Raw genomic sequence first — 14,221 nt, 5'->3', positions numbered from 1 at the left:
ACCTATGGTAGTTATACCCATGATTCCAGCCTATTCATCCACCTACTGCCTGTCCTGGCATAAGTGTCAGAATCCCCAAGTCTGCATGAACACATAAAAATGCAGCCTGTTTTCTGGGTGTTTTCTGGGTGCACTGCATGCAGAGCAATTTTATGTATTTTGCACAAACTGGCATAAGTCCCGCTCTGCATCAGCTCCAGAGCATCAGCTTACAGAACAAGAAACCCAGCACTGAGCAGTTGTACATTATCTATGCACCAGATAAAAGCAAATGATGAGCACCACAAATAGTTAGAAGCATGTGGAACAATAAGACACATTAAGAATTACATATACAAGAGAAGTTGTGCTGTGCAGTAAAAGCTTTTAAAAATCTGGCATATTATGAGGGACAAAAACTTCCTTGAAGAAACATTTATTAAGTGAAATTAGTGTAAGTTAACAAATATCATATAATTGCCAAATTTACCATTCAAGTTTTGCTGTCACTTTTGAGGATTACAGATAATATCGGTTCAGATTATTTGCTGTCATCTTAGTGTGTTCCGTCTCCTTTAAACTAGTTTTCTATCTCCCAATTTCAAACAGCATATTTTATGCTACTGAATATGGCTCTTTCATCCATAGAGCTAAAAGCATTGATTTTTGGCTAATTAAGAATATGAAAACACTGTAAATCAAGGTTCATTAAATAATGACAGCATCCATATAAATTAGCATTTTGCTTACAAGGATATTGCTAAAAAATTAAAATGCACAATATTAGTGACATGGTTTTACCATGTCTTGTAAAGCTGATCTGTCTTCATTGTCTGTTACTTCTATAGACAATATCGCCAGCAACATACTGTATGCATTCTAAAGTAGTTTGTGTTCGAAAAAGGACTGTGTCCTTTGTGCTCTGAGGTATGTGTATCCATAGTAACCAAACTTGCATTGAATGCTTGAACATTTTGTGTAAGAAAGTTACATTCTAAAAATAGGCTGTTTGTTGTACATTTTATCTGTACATTGTGCTCTTACTAGCGCTGTAGTATCACTTGAAATGTCCCAGATGTTTGCAGAGTCAAGATTGAAAATCCCTAAATTGTAAAATGTGACCTGATTAAATTACATTCCGCAAATGTGGTCTCTTTGTAGTGCAGCATGTGGGAGATTTGAATAACAAGATCAATTTAAAGAAAGCATTTCAGCAAATGTCCTTAGTGCCCAGAGCAAACCTATTTATATAAAGAATGGGGTATTTTTTGCAGATAGAGACAATATGAAGTATTACAGAACACGAGTTTATGTGGACTGTGGCTAGATAAATGGAGTGTTTCCTGTACTGTACCAGCTGTCTGTTGTCCATATTTTAAGGATACTTACTTTATTTGGTATCACATGTAGGAATTAGTCAGAATTGGGTTCAGCAAAGAGACACGTCCATATTTAATACACTTTCATCCCAGCTACAGTACATCTACGCTAAGATTTTGATTATGCCAAAAATGTAATTTTGAAACACAAGATAACAATTTCAAAATGCATAAACAAAACTTTTAAATCATAATTAAACAAATAAGACTTAAATGTAACAATAAAGAAACTAAAGTGTAACAAAACTAAAATGTAACAAGACTTAACAATTAGTAGATGTGACTTTGTAGACATTGGTTAATTTATTTCTTAATTATTTAATTCTAATTGTATTATTATTTTGACTTCACTGAAATCTCTATGTTTGTTATCTTATAAGTTATATATATATATGTAAAAAAAACCTTAATTGCAATATCTAGGGCTTACATTGAGTGGAACGTATGACTGTTTAATTTGTGAACAATATGCATTTTGGTACTGCATATGCGCAGCAAATTAAACATACACATACCTCCGTATGCAGATTTTGTTGCATTTTACAATGCCTAACAACTGGAGAAGCGGTCTGGGGTTAGGGACGTGGTGTGCAAAAGTATAGTAAGGAAGTGTTAATGTAATTGTGATCGAAATAGACCTAGAGGCTGATGCCTACACCATGGGAGAATTTTAATGGCGGGTTTAAAATCCAGGCATGATTGCAGCTATTTCCCAGTGGTTTTGCATCCAGCCCTAAGCTCAGAAACCCGGAGCAAAACTACACTTCAGATTCAAAAACACCATTCTGTTTTTTTCCCCATTAGAAGTATAGAAAACGCCAGATTTATTACACGGCGGGGGTTTTAAAATCCTCCACAAAATCACCCCCAAAAAAAGTTGCTTTGAGAGGAGTGTTTGTGTAAAGAACTGAATAGGTCTCTAGGATCCATACAACATGGGGCACATGTTAGTTATGTACAGCTGAACGCATCATGAGATCTGTCCAATTGAAATGGTGCAGAATATGTGCACTATATAAATAACAATAATAAACAATAAAATAAAATAGGCACTTAAGTGCACTTATGTTGTAGGCACAAATGCATCTAGCTTTATTTATATATATATATATATATATATATATATATATATATTTATATATCCGGAAAAGAGTAGCACTCGCTACATAGACGTGCAGCTGCTGGGGTGCCAATACACTCAGACTTAGTCCACCAGGGAACATGCCATAATATCCAGAATAAATCAGAGTGCACTCACCAGGCTTGATTTTTGAATGATTAAAAGTATTCAATATTTATTCTTCCATAGATGCAATAAGACAGCTGTCCCAGGTCGACGTTTCAGCCCATGCAAGGGCTTTTCTCAAGACCCACAATCTGCCACCATAAGATCAGCCATAATGTAGATGCAGCCCATACTAGGCAGCTGCCCGCTCTTTTATACCTAACACATGCAATGCACCAGGAAGTGACGCTATTGTCATTAAGTGACGATCAAAAGTCACCCCCGCTGTTGAAACGCGCTCAAACACAATAGTTATATTCCAAGTAAGTCTCAGCAATGTTACCTCATAACGTCTAGATACACCATAATTCCAAAATCCCGCTGATTCCCACTCTTCTCACGGAGCTCAGCCGCCGGGGAGCACCAGAACACACGTCACATCCGGTGACTAAAAATTGCTGGAACGCAATGCCTAGCAACCCAATGCTAGCTTGCGTTCCACAACCACATAATAAGAAAACGAGATTTCACACAGAGATCATATAGCGATCTAAACACAAAAACCATTAACTTATAGAGCGGGCAGCTGTCTAAAAAGGGTCTCAAATGCATAGCAATACATCAACACCACAAAATTTTAAATATAACATATACATAACATAAACAATTACATTTACTAATTCTTAATTCCATTAGCCTGATCACCAATTCATAGAAAAACGCCCATAAAGAACAATGTTAGCAAAATTGAAAAAGAGATTCTTCCCCGGCCACCTTTTGGATCATAACGGATTCTCCAGGTTTAACATCATGAGAGTTTGCTTCAGTCATGTTAGTTAATAACATTTTCAATTTCAGTTGTTCTTACTCATCTTCGTGAGACACTGCACAGTAACCTCATTATCACATTTTCACATGAGGCTGCCTGTTAAACAGTATCTCAAAGGGGAACAGGTAGACAGATGGTCTGGGATGATCTTGATATTAATACCCATCACCTTACACAGTTTATAAAAGACATTACTTGTGAAATGAGTATCCCTCCTATATTCAATTATTCTAGGGATACTGTATTTGTACACAAGTTCCTGCAATTTAAATTCTGTTATCAATATCTACTACTCTAAATATTGCCTGGGCCCCTGGGTTGGACAGTATTCCGAGTATTTGACCTTAGCCTGGCATGGCTGCCATTTGTCCTTAGCGACCTTGTGTCCTGTGTGTGAGAGATAAAGCACAACAGTTTAATATCATTTAAACATGACCTAAATACAACAATAAATCGTCCACATTTTACATTAGAACAGATCCATTGGCAGGTTGAAAAGATTGTAAACAGTCATATAAGGCCTGGGAGAAGATACTGGGGTTGTCTATGAACCCATGGGACACTCGTGTCCATGTGTAGTGTACACCTCCCCCTAGGTGGGAAAAGTAAAATACTGACAGTCAGGGTGTTAGGGCACAGGGAAGAAAGCAGAACAGAGATTGGGTATCAGTTACATCAATTATCATTACCAGTTTTTCCCTAGTACTTCCCGTCAACCGGTCTATCTGCAGACCACAAGTATGACCTGACTCCTAGCGTTGGTTCCCACTCTCCAATAAAGCATTAACGGCCACAATTGGAGCTGGTTCCTGTTGGACATTTGCTGGTCTCTGTGCATATCCCTTATGGGGATATCCAGGTACTCTCTGGTTTGGGGGTCCTACCCTCTTTGTCATGCAGCTCTTACTTATGTGTCCTGGCTGGTTGCAGTTAAAACACTTTCGTGGGAAGGATTGTTGTGTGGGTTGAGCAGGTGAGAAAGGTGGTGGGTATGGGTAAGGATATTGAGGAAAAGGATATTGTGGGAGGTATGGAGCTTGTGGGTAGTATGGGACATTTGGTTTTGTGTAGGATAAGTGGGATAAGGCTGTGTTTGCTGTGGTGTAGGATTAGTGAGGGCGTATAACTGTTCAGGTGCAGGTGTGGGTGTGGGTGCAGGTGTGTCTGCTGGCTGTGATGTGCCCGTCATTCCTTCCAGAGCTTGAATACTGACAGCCATTAGTTTCTTGCTCTGTGGCTCTCTCTTCTTTGAGATGTTTTTATCATGTTCTATGGTGGATTCTATGAGGGTATCTATTATGACTCCCCTCCAGCCAGGCTGTGAGGTCTGAACCAGGGTTTTCAGGTTCTATTTAAGGCCATCCATGAGTATGGTGACAATCATTCCCCTGTGGTGAATGCTATCTTTAATATCCTCTAACCCAGTGTACTGGGTGATAGCCTGCAGAGCCCGGTCGCAATAATTTTCTGTAGATTCACTCTCCTTTTGCTTTATGGTGAAAATTTTGTTCCAAGTAACTACTACTGGAAAATATATACCCAATTGAGTTATAATGCGGGAAATATTACCTTGGTTTACTTGGTCTGTTAAAGGAACGTCACCATCCAATACACAATCCGTGATAAATTTTGTCACGTCGATATTGCGTGGTAGACAGGCCCTTAACACCACCCACCAATCTTTACTGGTGGGCTCATGAGAACTACCCAAATTTCTCAAAATCTTTGACATTTGGCTAATTCCTTTTTGGGATCAGGGAAATCATTTATAATGGAATTTTGCTCTGCTCTTGTCCAAGGACAATGCATTACCACATCCCTTGTAGGTACAACTCAGTTTGCGTCCGCATTCCCATTCGGAACATTGATTGTCCGAATGGGATGCAGACCGGCCGCAGTGCTACCTTTGACCTTATTACCTGGCTGGGGGTTTAATCTGTTGCTGCAACGTATAGTATTAACAACTTCCTCCACGGGCGCAGAGGAGTTTAACACTTCCCGTGCTGTTACAGATGGAGATGGTGGCACCACTTGAGCTTGTCGTGGTGTCGCATCTAACATGTGCACAGCACGGGAAACGGCAGACATAACAATAGGCTCATCATCCACATCATAAACATTTTCTTTATGGTTACTTATGAGAGGGTACAAGTTGCTTGTTACATTTTTATGAGTTTTTTTTCATGACTGTGTCTGCACCCCCATCCACATAAGGTGGCGGTGGTGCGTGTGAACTACTGGCAATACCTTCCGCAACGTTACCTTGCCGCACCTGCGCGCCATTTTGTGGCTCGCACGCATTGCAATCCAGCGCCGCGGGTGTGTTTGCTGGCAATGTGCTCGCAACGCTAGTTTGTGTCGCTTGCACATTTTTTAGCCATGCATCCCCTTCATGCTGCCACAATTTTAAACATTCGTAATATTTTACTTTTTTCTCTCGAGAACGCATCAGACTGATGTGATCTCGGACATTATCCAAAACATCTTTATCAAAACTACCAATTCTGGGAAACGGTCTAACACTCTTCATCGTTATTTTAAACCATATGTCACAATACCTTATTGCATAAGTACCGTACTTAGTATGCATAATACGATGGGCCGATCCAAGCGGCGCTTCCATTAGCAGCACATCATTGTCTAATATTTCTATTGTTTGCGTGGCTCCCATCTTGGGACAACTCCAACGTTTTTCAATAAAAATTTTAACTGGTGAAAGACAATTAAGATACTTTCACCTACCTGTGGACGCCTTTGAAAAAGGGTGTATCCGCAAACCCTATGGAGGACTTCTAGAAGCTTCCACTCACCTACGGAAGTAAAGGCCGCTTCCGCTCAGCAATCCCCTTTTGACTACCTTTCAACTGCTAGGGGGCAGCAAAGTACCCTTTGTGTTCCAGTTGATTTCGTCCACCCTCCCACCAGCTCACAATCATAATCTAACCAAAATTATGCGGTTCAATTATAGTGTTCAAATAAGCCTAACAGATCACACACATTGATTACTGAACGCTATAATCACGCTGGGGGCCAAATCCTAACAAAAATAACAACCCCTACACCTGCTTTGTGTAAAGTAAACGGTAAGCTGCTACCGAGTCACTAGGCCAACTCCTGCGCCTAGCACTTAAGGGTCCTACGATACCCTTAACATTTAGGTCCCGTGTTACACCCTAAACAAATACTCACTGATACACACTTTTTTCCTGCGCAGAAAAATACACGTTAACCCAGATATTAGCAACAATTGATAATGTAAACTCAATGGCTTTGTTTAAACACGTGGCAGCACAACCGGAAATGCGTATACGCTATTGTGCGACTAGTCGCATACACAATGATGCGACCACCACACAACCGTATGACATACCCTTAGCTGCGTACGCAAAAGTGCGTCCCTATTGCGTGCAAAAATGCGACTTAGCCGCATGCGCAATACTGCGACACCCCTTTTAAACGCAAAATACTATCAACAAAGGAAAACAAACTTCTTCCTCTCTTGTCCCTGGATTCTAGTCAGCGTCTCTTGGTCATACGATAACGGGTAGCGATCTCTCAGCATCGAATGGTTGCAGGTAAGACTGCATGTGGCCACTATCCACCCTTTACTGAGATATAGATATCCGTGTATATATCGTGTGATTCGGTACGTGACTTCACTATGAGCCCCCAACTAAGGATACTGGATTTCAACCTCTATACGCACCTACCGATACCTTCTAAACCCTGCCTATAAACCTCTAAAATTGACGCTATTTGCGTACACAGTCATACAGTAAAATAAAGACTTTAGACCTTGAACATGTGTTCCAAAGCACAAAGTATTATTCAAGTAGAGTACAGTCAGTTACACGCTGTGATCTAAGTACAATTTAGCACAAAGAATTATACAGACCCAAGATACAGTCATACATACACAAGCGCTCTGGGACCAGATTCCGGCATCAGCAAGAGACCTCCGTCAATCAGCATTCAGCAGAAAAGACTAGAAACCCAGGGTTAGAGCACACAATGTGCGGTGTTTATTCATGAGATTCTATCTATGATCGACTTAACATATATATATATATATATATATATATATATATATATATACATATACACACATATCTCATTCCCTACTAACAGTTTCAAACTGCAATGCAAATGTGTTACGGGCAGTGAGCTACACTTCTCAAACAAGGTGGGGCCATTCTGTCTGGGAGTGAGACTAAAACCTGTTTAGGATTCAGACAAATTCAATTGTGTAGATCAATGTCTGGGTTATATTACAATTGCCACAACTATACTTGTCTATATACAGGGATTGCCAATTTGTATGTAAAACACTCACAGTATTCTGGTGTATTGTCTATTCTATTTACTTTTCTCAGGAGGCTGTTTTTCTAGTTGTTTTTGGTATTTCTCTATGCAAGGTTGTCCCCAGAATGGACCTGTCATGGCTTCTAAAAAGATTATCAAAAACATTGCCATCTGTACTTAGCTCGTGAGTTGTAACTTAAAATGGCGCTGGTCGCAAAATGGCATCTTGCAGATTCTTATTTTTAAGATGGAGTCTAGCTGCCATTCGCAAGATGGCGTCGCGCACGCTAAGTTTTACGCTGAATCCGTCTCACCCACTAATCCAGCTTCGACATCACATACTTAATTTTTTATCAAATGCGGCATTACTGACATTTATGGCTCAGATAATACTCACCACAAGTCTGTTATATATGAATCCTTCCCTAGTGAAGTTTACAAGTTACACTGTTTATTAATAATGTGATTTGAATGAAGATCATTCTCATTGGCACAATGTAATAGCTGGTTCTGGATAAAGAAGACAGGCTAATAAGCTCTGTAGGTATATATTTACTTGTACTAATATTTTTCATTTGCATTTAGTTTTCAAGGGTCTTAAAAAACAGAGCCTGGCCTACATTCAAACAAGCAAAATCAAAGATATCCCCTCTACATAGCAGCGATTTCTGTCCAACAAATTGCCATTTCAATGTGATGGAGGTTTCCTACCCCAAAACTTTGACATCCCTTGGCAGTGCTTTCGGGGTACAGCTGGATAGCAGGAAGCAAGCATCCCAGGACAAGGAAAATAAAAGTACAGAGCAAGGTGACAGTTCTGTAGATATATTTACAAAGTGTAATTGTATTGCAAACATTATTGTTTTTATACAGTACTTGATGTTATTGAAACATAAATTCACAGTACTTATTCTTATACAGCATCAGTCAGAGGCAAAGGAGCTCAGAACAGGATATTTCTTGTATTCATCTATAATCATCTACAGTACACTCTAGAACAGAGATTTTCAACCTCAAACCACAATTTTTCCCAACATATTATGTTTTGAATTGGAAATAGAGTAAAGTGTGCTGGTGTGGGCGCTTCTGGGATATGAGCAGGCCTAAAAAATGACTGAGAGTGTTCTTAGTTAACACTCACACAATGATAAATAGATATGTACCGTAGTGGGTGTGTCACAAATCAAACGGCGCTTATCCCAATAAACCAAGCAGATAAATACAATGTATATTGAAAACAGCGGGGTTTATGCCTACAAGTAGTAAAAAGACAAAGCAATGAGAATGTGCAATGAGGTAATTGATATGTCTTTAAAACAATCGTAAATGAACGTAAGTAAAATATAAGGCAAAAGGATGTCCAAAGAAATTTAAAAAGGCCTCCGATGGAGGAGGCTAGGTTCTCCAGAACCCGAAGCAATGTTGTTGAAAGCTTTAAAGATGGTGAGACATAAATAAAATGGCCATATTTTTTATGTATTAATAAAATGTATTAGAATATATTAGAATTACTCAAAATCGTGTTAGTAATTGGTCCAAACAATCATGAAGTTGGACTCTATACACTACCATCTTTTTCATCAGATATACCCGATATTCTGTAAATCTTTTTTCTCCATTCATTCATTAGATTATCGTTTGACCCCAAGGAAATTATAATTAAAGGTCTGGACAACAGGAGCTCCACCTCCTGGATAAATAAATGTGTGGAGAGCCCGCAATTCTTAAAAAGCACTAGCACTTTCAGGCTTAGGTTGTTTATCCCAAATACAGAGGAAAAACTGATGTAGGGTCCACCCTGACTTTAAGGTAACCAGAACAAGGCTTTAGCTTATTGGACTGGTGGCACCATAGAGGGAATACTGCAGTGAGGGTACTCTCACCATGGTTCCAACCATCCTCAGGCCAGATGGAACCAGGGCTGGCTTCCCCTCCTGGGTATAAACAGCCATAGTGCTATTAACCTTAGGGCTCTTCCCATGCTGATGTCCAACGGGTATTGGTAATAAATGTGTTAAAAATAGATTTAAAGTACTATGTCCTTGATGCACTACAGGTGCCTGAATTTGTATTGCACTAGGGAAAAATGCAAACCACACAACATTTATTTAAAAAAAAACTTACATAATTAACGATCTCCCATAGACCTGTCTTAACACAGCCATGTTTTATTACCTTCATTAACTCTTCTTTTAACCTGATTAGGGGTTATAATAAAATCCTAAAATAAAATTGTGACTGGACTTCTTGTAATTTTTGAAACTTATGAACATAGTATCAGCAGCACAGACGGTGTAATGGTTAGTATTACTGCCTCACAGCACTGAGGTCATGGGTTCGATTCCCACCACGGCCCTAACAGTGCGGAGTTTGTATATTCTCCCTGTGCTTGCGTGGGTTTCCTCCGAGTGCTCTGGCTTCCTCCCACACCCCAAAAAAATATACTGGTAGGTTAATTGGATCCCAACACAAATTAACCCTAGTGTGTATGTGTGTGCGCATGTGATAGGGAATATAGAGTGTAAGCTCCACTGGGGCAGGGACTGATGTGAATGGCCAAATATTCTCTGTAAAGCGCTGCAGAATATGTGTGCGCTATATAAATAACTGGTAATAATAAATAAATAGTACAGCCAGAACTACTCCCTTATCCTCATGGGTGTAACCACCATAGGTGCAAGGGGTGCAGCTGCTATGGGGCCCAGAGCTGAGGGCGGCCTATCTTCCTTGTCAGTCATGTGTTAAATGTAGTTTTCATCATTGGGTGGTACATCGGGGCCCCTTACCAACTTTTTCTATGTGGCCTTTAAATGCCTAGTTACACCCCTGCATATGCTTGTAATGGTGCATTTCCACAGTCCTGAACTTAGGTGACCATGGTAATGTAGCATTGTAAGTATAGGTTGTAGTACTAGCTGGACTATTTTAATTATTTCTGGGTACTCCAAGGAGTCCAGACTCAGTTTTAAGGGGGCAGATTTTCTTATTGTACCCCTAAATAGATTATTATTATTATTATTATTATTATTATTATTATTATTATTATTACAGTTAAAAATATGTGCAACTGCTATTTTACATTGGCATTTCTTGCATGTTGTTTAGGTAAACTTAATCCTATGGTGTACATACAACATACCATAACGACAATGGCTGCACCCTCTGGACACTCACTGGGTCAGCGAGATGGTCACGGTCTGCGATACCTGCTCCGAGCTGAAGATTTGGAAACACAAGACATACACCATAAATTGCTATGCAAACTGCAGTCAGCGCTGGCAGAGGTAGAGACCTGTGTGTCCCAGATTGATGAGTAAGTATTCAGTATTTGTCTCTATTACTTTGTAGATAAATAAGTATTTTACAGTATACTGGGTTACCAGTACATCCAGGTTTATACGGTTATCAGTGTATTCAATGCATTATTTCTATATGTCTTTCTTTTTATAATTTCATACTAATTACAAAATAATTACTGGGACCAGGGCAAAGAGGGTTTTTAGAAGTGGAGTTGGCGACCATAGCAACTAATCAGATTCTAGCTATTATCTTCTAAAAGGTGCTAGACAATAAGTAGAATCTGATTGGTTGATATAGGCAACAACTCCACTTCTAAAAACCAGCACTTTAGTAAATATACTCCTAGGAGTGGTAGTAAAATCCCACATGTAAATTGCAACTATTTCCAAAAAGTACAGCGTTTCACAATCAAGATATTTCTTTATATTCCACTAGTAAAATTCCTCTCCGAACAGTTGCTGTACATTATTATATTTCCAGAAGGCAAGATCAGAGCTCTGCTGTGATGTTCTAGTACAGAATACTTGAAAGACCTATGTGGTTTTATAGCAGTCATTTCTGAGGTTACAAGTTAGGATTATCCACTTAAAGAAAAATGTCAGTCCCTATTACATCGTATAAGCAGACAAGTAATTGCCCCCATTTATGTTAGGAGCTGCAGGTAGATATGTAACACTTTATCAGCTTTGGTTAATCTAATACAGTAATGTCCCAGGCTTGCCCAATAAATAGCTGTTGTGATGTCATTTAGCTTGGATATAATTGCATGGAACAGTCAGTTGTTAGTTGCCATCGAGCAGCACTACTGCCTTGTTACAGCGCTGCTGAATACATATTCAGTGTTTGTATCTGTGACTTGACGGAAAATGTATTAAACCTTCTAAAGAGTGGAGAAGTTGCCCATAGCAACCAATCAGCTTAGAGATAGCATTTATCAAGTACATTTAAAATGATGGGTAGAGCTGATTGGTTGCTATACGCAATTTCTCCCTTGTCCACTCTTTACAGGGGCAAATGCAGAATTTCTAGAGGGCGGTTTCTAAATGCTTGATTTTAGAGTGAGTGTGGCCAGTCCATGAAGAGGGCATAATTACCACTTATCCAGCTTTAATATGCGTCATCCTGCCTGAGCTGAATGAGTTTATTTCAGATGTGGGCACTATTCCAGAGCATTGGAGCAAGATTGGGAGTCTGGGAAGGCAGCAGAAGAACCTAGCACTGCCCTGGACATACAGTATATATGTACATATTGCTCTCCTTATGCATTGGATAGTGTACTATTATACAGTAGTAATAAGTAACCCTTTAGATCAGAGTTTCCCAAACTCTGCCATTACAGTCCAGGTTTTAAGGCTATTAATGCTTGAGGTCAGATGGTTAAATCAAATTGACTGAGTTATTAATTAAGTCACCTGTGCTCAAGCATGGATATCCTTAAAATCTGGACTGTAATGGTGGAATTTGGGAACCTCTGATATAGATGGTCTATAGCAGTGCACCCTTAACAGTGCATGTTTTTCAGATCTCCTAGTTGGAGCACTTGTGTATTTATTCCTGGCTGACACATGTTAAAAGATCCACAGGTGGTGCTAATTATTTAATTTGAGATACTTGAACATGCAGCACTAATAAAATTTTATTATACACTACAGTATATCCATTGTTGTCATGGTGTGGGCTGGGTAGGGGTTTTTTAAATTGATATGGCAGCAGTTCGCCTATTCGATATACCATATCGATCACTAACAATAGCAGTGTTTGGAAGACTAATGCGAATTTGCGATGAGGAGCTTTCAAGCCTTGATGGCTCAAATTCATCTTTGCCGGTGTCTGAAACACTTTTAGATATTGATGTGATGGAAGTCCAGCCATCATTTGATGGTGGGCTTCCGATGTCTATCTCTACTCCTTGCCTCCTAGAAAATAATATTTTATAAGTCAGAATACCTGAAAAAAGTGCTAGTCGATCTCAGGAGCACATGCGGCAAAGATGGCATTTCATGGAAAATGGCAATATTTTGACCTTTTTGTTTTGGGTGGACCACATCTGAAAAGTCTACCCCAAAGGTTTGTATATAACTGAGAGCCTTATTCAACAAGGATCGCAGTTGCTAATACTCACGCAATTGGCCAATCTTGCGTACTGTGCAAGTGTATGCATCGTAGTGCGCGAACCGGCCACTGCTATCGGGACTCGCAGTGACTACGCAGACCCATTGCGAAACACAGGTGTACTGGTGCATTTCAACACTGTTTCATGGACGTGCATAAATTATCCACTGTGATGCCCTACGCAGCCTGAGGTGTCATAGCGTGCACTGAAGTTAGCAATTTCTGAGTAAGGTCAGACCTTGTGTAAGTGTGCGTGAGGCTGCGATGGTACTCAATTGTACCGTTGGTTTCACAGTCTTGCTAAACATTATGGATGTGTGTAAGGTAAAGTGGGCGTCCTTATGTAGTGTAGTGTTGCGACTGCAAAGCGATTGCAATGGATTAGCATACTATCGCAATGGAACTGCGTGCGTAATCCGCTGGGGATAGTAAAAATTATCCGACCAAGCTGAAATTTTGGACATGAGTTACTGTTACGGACCCACAACTTTTCCACACTATTGGAATTTCAAACTCGCAATTTCATTTTTTTCGACCCACCCTAATGCACAAACTTGCAGCTATAGCAAGAGGTGTGTGGGCAAGGGTGTAGCTACTGTAGGTGCAATGAGTGCGGCTGCTACATGGCCCAGGCCACCTCGGGGGCCCGGCCCCCTCCAGAGTCCATCACTGCTTTGCCCCCATTCCCACCTACAACCCTCATAATCTGCCCCACCTCCACCTTCTTTTTTCTCTCCATCCTAGCTCTGCCTCCACTCTCTGTCTGCCTCCATTCTCATTTCACCTCCGCCCTCTGTTCCACCTCTATCCCCACTCTGGCTCCGCCCCTCCCCCCCCCTCCATGCCGGTTATACTTGGTCTCTAGCGGACTCCTTGTCTGTCATGTCTGCCAGAAGTGGGAGCCGTTGGGAGAGACATGATGGACTTATTCAATTGGATATTCAATATGGATAGTCTATGCTTGTTTTCAATATGCATACACCTTTTAGGCTGATAAAAGCTATGTTTGCTGTACAGTGTCTCATATTGTTTGTGGGGCTTATGTAAAAAATTGAGTCCTGAAGAGAATAGAATTCCATATTTAGGGGTCATTTA

The 14,221-nt window shown here is 40.1% G+C and overlaps 1 protein-coding gene across 1 annotated transcript in view; it reads left to right on the top strand.

Moving 5' to 3' along the window:
• The window catches only part of PREX2 (phosphatidylinositol-3,4,5-trisphosphate dependent Rac exchange factor 2), a 435,974-nt gene that overhangs the window by 243,484 nt on the left and 178,269 nt on the right, over window positions 1-14,221 (top strand). Inside the window, exons 24-25 of the mRNA XM_088471582.1 lie at window positions 8,300-8,522; window positions 10,820-11,027. Coding sequence (XP_088327708.1) covers window positions 8,300-8,522; window positions 10,820-11,027 — 431 coding nt within the window. The remainder of the gene's footprint in view (window positions 1-8,299; window positions 8,523-10,819; window positions 11,028-14,221) is intronic.

The sequence above is a fragment of the Taudactylus pleione genome, unplaced genomic scaffold, assembly GCF_031769625.1.
Source record: "Taudactylus pleione unplaced genomic scaffold, aTauple2 ptg000114l, whole genome shotgun sequence".
In the NCBI taxonomy this organism is placed as follows: Eukaryota; Metazoa; Chordata; class Amphibia; order Anura; family Myobatrachidae; genus Taudactylus; species Taudactylus pleione.
The sequence above is the reverse complement of the archived record's forward strand: the minus strand, read 5'-3'. Positions and strand labels throughout refer to the sequence as shown.